Here is a 9,613-nt window from a genome sequence, read left to right as displayed (position 1 = left end):
TTCTCGATGGATGGGGACAGTGCTGCGGGTCCGGATGGCTTCACAGGGAAGTTTTTCACGGCTGCTTGGGAGGTGGTCGCTGAGGATGTTCATCGAGCTATAGGGAGTTTTTTTTGTGGAGTGGAGTTGCCGAAAAGTGTTACCACTACTGCCATTGTATTGTTGCCTAAGGTTCTCTGCCCTCAGGATTTTACACAATTCAGACTGATAAGTTTATGCAACTTTATCAACAAGGCCATCTCCAAACTCTTATCCGTCCATCTGGCTAGAGTTCTTCCTCAGATTATCTCGTCGCAGCAGAGTGGTTTCGTGCCAGGAAGATAGATGGCGGACAATTTTCTCTTAGCTCAAGAGTTGTTGAGTGATATTAAGAAACCCAACCGGGGAGGGAATGTGTTGCTCAAGTTGGATATGATGAAGGCCTACGACAGGGTATCGTGATTGTTTTTGATACAAGTTCTACGGCGGTTTGGGTTTAACGGGCTTTGGATTGATATGGTATGGAGGTTGATTTCAAATGTGTGGTTTTCCGTCATTGTGAATGGATCGCCGCAGGGGTTTTTCAAGTCCACCCGCGGATTGCGCCAGGGAGATCCGATTTCGCCGGCTTTGTTTGTCATTGGGGCAGAGGTACTTTCCCGTTCTCTGAATGCCTTGGCGGTGCATAGGAGTTTCCGTCCCTTTAAAGTTCTGAATGGATGCCCTATGGTCACGCACTTGGCATATGCAGACGATGTGGTCATTTTCACTAGCGGCCTCTAAGCTTCTATGCAGTTGGTCAAGATGGTAGTCGATGGGTATTGTTCGCTGTCGGGCCAGCAGGTTAACTGTCAGGAGAGTTGTTTTTTAGTGCACCCCAAGTTGCCTCCGCAACGCCGAGAAATGATCGGATCGGTTACGGGCTTCTTGCACAAGTCGTTTCCAATCAAATACCTTGGATGTCCTTTATATATTGGAAGGAGAAGAGTGCATTGTTTCGCGGATATCTGCAATGCTGTAACGGCTAGAATCTTTTCATGGAAAAATCGAGTCCTATCGTCTGGGGGCAAACTGGTATTGTTAAGAAGCGTGCTGTCCTCAATGCCGATCCATTTGTTAGCAGCAGCATCATCACCAAAGGGAGTGTTTGCGTCTCTCGAAAAGGTGATGGCTGACTTTTTGTGGGGTTCATCGGAGGTTGGCCCTAGGTTTCAGTGGATAAGTTGGGGGGAGTTATGCCGGCCTCCGGAAGCAGGTGGGGTCGGAATTCGTAGTATTGCTAAGGTGTATGATGCATTCTCCATTAAGCTTTGATGGAATTTTCGGCAGAGGAAATCGCTATGGGCACAATTCCTAACAGTGAAATATTGTAAATGGGTGCATCCGTGTTTGGCAGAAGAGGTCTCTTCACAGTCCTACACTTGCCGGAGATTAAGGTTGGTCCAACATTTGGCGGAGGAGCATATCGGCTGGGTCCTTGGGGAGGGTTCCATGGATTTCTAATATGACAATTGGATGGGTACAGGAGCGTTGTGTCATCGTGTAGATATTTTTCATGAGCATATGGTGTCGGATTTTGTCACTCAGGCCTAATGGAATATGCGGCTTCTTAATCAGATGTTAGAGCCGGAGCTGGGAAGACAAGTGGTGAAGGTCTCTCCTCCTGCCTCTCGAGGTGCGGATAGGATGGTCTGGGCTTTAACGGCTGATGGTGCGTTCTCGGTAGCCTCGGCTTACTCTATTGTTATACAGTCGTCTAATTGCTATTGGATAGCTTCACAAGTTTGGCTGCAAGGTTGCCCCCTCAAGATTTCCTTCTTCATGCTCCGGCTTTTGTGGTCGCGTATTCCCCTTATGGATATGCTATGGAGGTTTGGGGTACAGGGACTGTCTAGGTGTTGCTGTTGCTCTGAGCCGGATGAGGAAGGGATCCAGCACACCTTTTGCACGGGGGAGTTAGCCAAGGCTGTTTGGATTCGCTTCGAGGAAAGTCCAGGGGATTTGGCTGGGGTTTCCTCGTTGAGTCATCTGGTCTTTCGATGGTGGTTGCACCGGGGGCACAATGAGTACCTCAAGTTCGTCTATCGGATACTCCCAATGCTGGTCTGTTAGGAGTTGTGGAAAGCGTGAAACAAAGGGGTTTTTTAGGGGAGGAAGGTGGTGTGTACGGAGGTGGCACATCAGGTATTCATACACCTGTGTGAATTATGTTAGTGCCGCTTTCCAGAGATAGAAGGTTCTTTTGGGTCATGGGATGCTTTTCACTCGTCTTTGGTGGGTATGCGATGGAGGGTTTCTATTCTTCAAGTGGCATGAGTGGCTCCTACGGCAGGGTACAAATTGAATTCAGATGGATGTTCTAGAGGGAAGTCGGGGGTTAGTGGGGGCGAAGGTGTGGTGCGAGATAGGGAAGGGAAGCTCATTTTCGGCTATTCTTGCTTCTTTGGTTCCTTGACAAGTTTGCATGCGGAGCTCAAGGCCACGCTTTTTGGGGTGCAGTTATGTGTTGCTCAGGGTTTGCATGAGTTGCATGTCGAGTCTGACTCGCTCAGCTTGGTGCGGATTCTGCAAGAGAGTCACAGCTGTCCGTGGAGACTACAACACGAGATGGATGAGTTGCTCAGCTATAAGCAGTACTTCAAGGGGATCACGATTACTATAGAGAGACAAATAAGCCCGCTGATTGCCTAGCTAACCTGGGAGCTGATTCGGAGCAGGAGAGGGACTTTACTAGTCTTCGAGCATTGTCTTGTAATGTTCAGGGAGAACTGGCTTTAGAGCGCTTAGGGTTTCCTAATTTTCGTAGGAGATGGGTTAGATAAGCGTTGTAAGCTTTCATTAGCCTGCTTTCGAGTTTAATAAAGTATTATGGTTTGATTCAAAAAAAAATTGAAAATTTTTGAATTCATCATTATTTTTTTAAAGTCGGGTGTAACAGGTTCCATTGTCAAAAGATAGATTAAATTTCGTCCCATAAACAATCAAACTTATGTGTAAGACTCGAAGAACCAATTTACATTCCCTTTACTCATGGATCAGTTAACCTTAACTACTAATCATAGGACAAAAGTCTTTCACCAACACATAAGTGAAAGTTTATAACTTTTCAACCCGGATTATCTTCATATACATACCATTATGTTCTAGCGTAAATAGAGTATTAAGTCATCATTGCTAACATTCATTCGTCCCATGGACTAAAGTGAATCATCAAGTTACTTCGCAACCCAAACAATGACTAACTCACATCATGATTAGATACCAATGTATTTAACATATATCTTTAAACCGGACTCCTTTACTATCTAGATCCTCAACGCCATTCTCTGATTTCCATTTCTCATACAAGTCTAAGGTAATGTATGCGTAAAAGGACAAGGATCACATAATCATAAATGTAATACTAGTCGATCATAATCCAAAGTATAATTTTCAGATTTCACAAGATTGATGCATATGATCACAACAGGTACAAGCAAACATATAACAAGTCCAAATATATCATAAATTAAGCAACTCTGCAGTGCTAACACAATACACATTCAAGACAAGTATCAAATTTAAAATCGAACAACCATCGATAGAAACCTTAAACAGGGATTTACTCGCCTAGGCCACGAGAATCTTCATAATTTCAATCACTTCGATTTATTCAGCCTTAGATCTAACATTCAGATCCTTCATGTCCTAACCTTCACCATTACACTTATCAAACTTTAGTCACTCCATTTTATCTCTTAACTGTCTTTCCCTTTAGTCAATGTAGTTATGGAACTTCTAGAACTATTCATGAAATCATTAGTACACTCTTGCTCCATTATCACACTAACTTCAGGCTCTCGGATGCAATCACTCTACATCTTCAAAGCTCTCTCATTTCTTACCCCTGAAGATAGGCTCTCTCCTTGAAAACCAAGAATTTCATATTCAAATCTCGGATAAGCTTTTTGAAAGCGTAAGAAGAGCAATCAAAGCAACAAAATCTCATCAAATCCAGGATTTACATTACTAGAGCCCAAGTTCGCAATTCTTCCAAAAACTCAAGAATTTCTTGTTCAAAGCATAGGCAAATTCAGGTGCGAGAATATATCTGTGTACAATCAAGAATTGGAAAACTTGGTTAGAAAACTTCAACCTCTTTTTCGGGTCCAGCATATATAAAAATCCAATAAAACTCATCAATTGCTCACCAATTTCTAGTTTTAAAAATCAAGTGAAATTCACATACTTGTCTAGATTGGTATGTTATAAAGTACTTGGAGCACATAGGTGTTATTTTCAACCATAGTTTGAAAATAAAACTAGTACATCTTAGTAAAGCGGAAATTTTCCAGTAGGTAAATAGGTGGAAAATGCATTTTATTCATTTGAAAACTCTTTTGTTGTGGTTCAAAATCATCATATGTGGTATTAACTAGCAAATCTCGGTTTCTTATCTCCTATGGCTAATAGCAATATTTGCATCGATTCCTTCAATTCCTACAAGTACAAAGATAATTCGAATCTTATTCAATCTTTCACTACTAATCTCTCACATAATGTTTCCTTTCGATATAACACCACACAATTTCTCAGTTTTGTTTCCACCAATCCCATATAAGAAACTCTCAAGTAACAATTCTCTTTAACCACTAAGATACAGTAGGTTCTCCAGTTCATGTAATATTCAAGTTAATCCCACAGTCCGGCATCCTAAACTTCAAGCCTAGGATACACTACAAAGATCTAAACCCTAAAGCACTGATACCACCTGTAACAGCCCCACCTTTCCCTAGGGCGAATGCAAGGGTTTGGCGGGCTGCCTGCCCAACCCGCGCCAGGACTCACTCATACAATCGAATAAAATACTTCCAACATACGTAAAATAACAATTGCACAGCTTATATCATAACTAATTTCAAGTTACAACCCAACTAATAAAATACGATCCAACGTACTAAAGGTACGATCAAAGTTCATCTTACAAGTTTGCAAAATATCGAATTCAAAATTTAACAACCCAAAAGATAATACAGAAGAAACAAGATCACACCCTAACTGACAACGGCTTCACTCGGGTTCTCAATTTCTGTTAAGAAAAACAAATTTGAAAGAATGAGCTAATGCCCAGTAAGTTCCCAAAAAGGCATGCATACACGTAGAACAGTTCAAATTACACTTAAAGTTTACAAATTGAACGCAAATAAAAAGCGATTAACAATATCAAGGGGTAGGATACAGGTGGCTCTCAAGAGCTAATTTCCACGAAGGTTGATCTTATTTCACGTAGTCGACACTCCGTTGACTTTCAATGTAATGTAACCAGTCCAATAGAGCGCCACTTAACACCATTCTCTTTCCAACGACTCCCCCTACCGGACCCGCACTCCAAATAGAAATAGTGGTGATAATACTCGAGTATAGAGGTACTGAGACGGTATGAGAGGCACCTTCCACTCGGATTGAGTGTGGTACATATTGCCGCTCAGCATTAGGATCGACGAGATAACACTTCAATCGACTTAATAAAGATAGAGGTACTGAGACGGTATAAGAGGCACCTCCTACTCGGATTGAGTGTGGTACATGCTGCCGCTCAACATTAGGGTCAACAAGATGACATTTCAATCGACTTAATCAAGATAGAGGTATTGAAACGGTATGAGAGGCACCTCCCACTCGGATTGAGTATATTACATGCTGCCGCTCAGTACTAGGGTTGACGAGATGACACTCCAATCGACTTAATCAAGATAGAGGCACTGAAACGGTATGAGAGGCACCTCCCATTCGGATTGAATGTGGTACATGCTGCCATTCAGCACTTACAAGTCAAGCACAAGTACAAACACAAGTACGATCACTCAATCAAGTACAAGATTATTCAAGAAAGGGAGGACGAGTGTGATAAAGTATATCTTCACCTCATTCAAAACACTATACATCTCAATCGTAATATCAAGTTCACATTTATGTCACATGTACAAATTCAAGACAGATAACATGCATGGAAACTCACCAATATATCAAAGCTCTGAATTTAAGTTAGGATCGGTAACACGGTCTTCAATTACTCTTATAAACATGTAAAGAAAGATAATAAGTTTCGTCTCAACAATTCTGACATAACAGGGCTTTTGAGCAGTTTCGGGAAAACGACTATAACTCATTGTAGAAAAATCGAAATCGGATGCCGTTGGTTGCGTTTGAAACTAGACTTACAGGACTTTCCAACGGTATAAAATTTAGGTTCTAATTTATTTACAAATAATACTAGAAAATCTGACAAATTGATTGAAAATGCACCCAAAGTTTCAGTCTATTTTGCAAACTTTCTAACAAGAAATTTTCAAATATTTTTCCCATCAAATCTTCCCAATTTTTCCCAATTTTTCCATAACAAATCCATGAACATATCAAACAATATTTAACCAAGATTATTAACAAGAAAAACCTTGGTCCAACTAGAAAATGTAAAACACCAAAATCAAACAAAATATCTAATGGTCTCCCTTTATACGAGCATTTAATAATTTTTTTCAGATCTCACAACGATTTTTTTGGTTTAATAGTTAAAGAAGATAATAACGAAAGAGAAAGCTGGTTCTCTATGTGATTAAAACCCTAGCCGCCGACGTGACCATAGCGACCTTGGCTGTTTCTGGTGAACCTCCAATGGCGGCAGTGGGTGCCTAGCCTCCTGGCGGGAGTGGGCAGCCGTCCGGCTCCCCTGGCTTCCGGGCAAAGTCTTTCTCCGACCTGTTTTCTTCTTCTTCCCAGCATCGAATGCATGTTGAAGCGACACTATCAACCCATTGTGGGGAACCAGCAATTTCCTTCGCCCGCGACGCCATTGAAGCTGTAGCCCAACCGTTCCAATTTGCTCTCGTGGGCAAGTTCTCTCGCACCAGACCTGCCATGGCAGATATCAGAAAATTCTTCCTGTCACTGGACTTAAAGGGTTCTTACTCCTTTGACCTGCTGGATGGCCGACATGTTTTGATTAGACTCCATAATGAGGCAGATTTCATGCGAATTTGGACGCGAAATGTCTGGTATATCCACGGAAGTGTGATGCGCGTATTTAAATGGACGACTTCCTTCCACATAGACAAGGAATCCTCGCTAACTCCTGTCTGGTTTGGCCTTCCCAAACTTCCGGTTCATTTATTCGATAAGCAATGTTTATTTCAGATTGTATCGTGTCTGGGGCGTCCTCTGTTCATCGATACTGCGATCGCCGCTCTGTCTAGACCGAGTGTAGCTCGGGTGTGCGTTGAAATTGATTTACTGAAGGAGCTTCCTTCCCGTATTTGGATTCAACTTGGAGATGTCCATGGGTTTTGGCAGCCGCTTAACCCAGAAACCGTGCCGAAATATTATAGCCACTGCTTTCGTCAAGGCCACAGCCAGTCCGAGTGCCATGTCAAAAACCCAGAGCTGCACCCAGTTCGTGGGGAGAAGAAAGTACCGGATGAGGGGAAGGGGCTGCCATCACGCGATGGTGCGTTGGGGGGGTGATCGATCAGGGAGCTGAGCTGGGGATTACTCCTGCACCAACAGGGGGAAATAATCCTGCGGGGAGTGAGGACCTTGTTGGGCAGCCTGCGATGGAGGACACTGGTGGGGCAACGCTGGATGATGGGTGTGAGGGAGAGGAGGTACGACAGGGGCTGGACAGCATGGGTACGGCTGTCGAACTGGTGGAGAATGCAATTGTTGCAGCGGCTGATACGATCATCATAGACCTTGCTACGCGGGTGGTTTGTGAAGAGGAGAACGTGGGTGCTGCTGGGGCAGTCTTAAGTGACGGTCCAGCTGCCCTTGGAGAGGAAGAGGACGAGGAGGTGCAAACGGGTGTCTCTACTGGCAGTATCACTAGTGCAGGCTGTCTTTCGCCGCGGGGGTTAGGTGGGCAGCACAGTAGGGGGGTGGAGTCACGTGATGTGACTGAGAACTTGCACCTTGACCAAGTCTCCACCCTCGATCCTAGGTTTCAAAAGGTGAAGGGGCGAGGAATTCGGGCCACGATCCCATCGGATAGAGAACTGAGGTCGGTAGCCAAAAAATCTCAAAAATTCTTTTCATGTCTTATCTCATGATTAGTGGATGTTTTTGGAATATTTGGGGGATATCTAAGCCTCCTAATCTTAGACGACTAAAAAAACTGATTCACATACACAAACTATCGGTAGTGGGGATCTGTGAACCCAAATTATCAAGGGATACAGTCGAATCTATTCGCTTACGCTTAAATTTTGATTTTGTTATGTGTAACTCGTCAAGGGATCTGTGGGTCTTCTTTAGGGTCCCCTTTGTTAGTCAGCTAGTTGGGGAGTCGGATCAACACCTCTCTATTCGCTGGGCACATCCTCAGTTCCCTACTCCTATTCTAGTCTCTTTTGTTCATGCGCAATGTCTGATGTCTGACCGGCAACGGCTCTGGGAGGGCCTATTGCGGGATAGGCCAGGGCAAGGGCCATGGTACGTTGTTGGGGATTTCAATCTTATTCTCTCAGCCAGTGAAAAGAAAGGGGGGAGGCACTTTAGGCCCGGGGAGGGAGTTGAACTGTCTCGGTTTATGAGTGACGGTGGGTTGTTTGATGCTGGTTTCTCTGGTCATAGTTTCACTTGGTGTAATAATAGATTCGGGCGTGCCTGCATTTGGAAACGTCTGGATAGACTTTTAATCAATGAGGAGTGTCTAAATTTCTCCTTGTCTATTTCTGTATCCCACTTGGTGCGGGCTCCATCTGATCATGCCCCGCTGTTGCTATCTTTCATTCCTAAACCCACCCCCCGGTGTCGTTCTTTCCGATTTTTGAACGTGTGGCCTTCTAAGGTGGGATTTCTGGATGTGGTAAGGACAGCATGGCAAATTGAGGTGTCCGGTTCCCCTTTCTGTGTGGTCTGGGGGAAGTTAAAGAATGTATCCCGTGCCCTGCACTTATGGAACAAGCAGGTATTTGGCGATATCTTTGAGAATATTAAACAGGGAGAGGCGGTGGTAGCGGCGGCTGAGCTTAGGGTACAGTCTAACCTATCCATTGAGGCCCATTTGGAGGTTCAACGGGCCCAGGCCTCTCTGCATAGGCTACTTGCTGTTGAAGAGCAGTTCTGGAGCCAGAAAGCTAGGGTTAAGTGGTTGCAACATGGGGATCGTAACTCCAGGTATTTTCATTCGGTAGTCAAGCAACACCGTTTTCGAGCGACAATTCATAGGATATAGGATGCCAGGGGGGAGTGGGTGATGGATACTGACGGGATAGGGCAGGAAGCTGTCAATCACTTTAGTCGCCTGTTTTCAGTCGATCCGGTATCTGGGTTCCAGCTTCTTCTTGTGATCCCTAATCTGAGTGCTGATATTGATAATGTGGGTTTGGAGGCGGCTCCCTCCTTGGAGGAGGTCAAGAAGGTGATTTTCGAGATGGATAGAGACAGTGCCGCAGGTCCAGACGGGTTTTCAGGGAAATTCTTTACGACTGCCTGGGGGGTGGTGGCTCAAGATGTTTATAGGGTGGTGTTGAGTTTTTTCTTTGGTGCAGAGCTCCCGTGTTTTATTACGGCGACGTCCATTGTGCTTCTTCCCTATGTCCTGAACCCGAAGAATTTCTCTCAATTCCGTCCTATCAGTGTCTGCAATTTCTTGAATAAA

General features: G+C 44.1%; 2 protein-coding genes across 2 annotated transcripts; both read left to right on the top strand.

The window, feature by feature from the left end:
• The first annotated feature begins 324 nt into the window (after positions 1-324).
• Positions 325-1,293, top strand: LOC113752036. The gene is made up of 3 exons (XM_027296179.1): positions 325-432; positions 556-630; positions 775-1,293. The coding sequence occupies exons 1-3, from the start codon at positions 325-327 to the stop codon at positions 1,291-1,293; spliced, it is 702 nt and encodes a 233-aa protein (XP_027151980.1).
• Positions 1,294-6,744: 5,451 nt separating this feature from the next.
• On the top strand, positions 6,745-9,187 carry LOC113752035. Its single transcript, XM_027296178.1, has 3 exons — positions 6,745-7,462; positions 7,522-8,011; positions 8,266-9,187. Exons 1-3 carry the CDS (start codon positions 6,745-6,747, stop codon positions 9,185-9,187), a joined length of 2,130 nt encoding a protein of 709 aa, XP_027151979.1.
• The last annotated feature ends 426 nt before the right edge of the window (positions 9,188-9,613 follow it).

The sequence above is a fragment of the Coffea eugenioides genome, chromosome 11 (genome assembly GCF_003713205.1).
Source record: "Coffea eugenioides isolate CCC68of chromosome 11, Ceug_1.0, whole genome shotgun sequence".
NCBI classification, from domain to species: Eukaryota; Viridiplantae; Streptophyta; class Magnoliopsida; order Gentianales; family Rubiaceae; genus Coffea; species Coffea eugenioides.
This window is presented reverse-complemented; position numbering and strand designations above follow the sequence as displayed.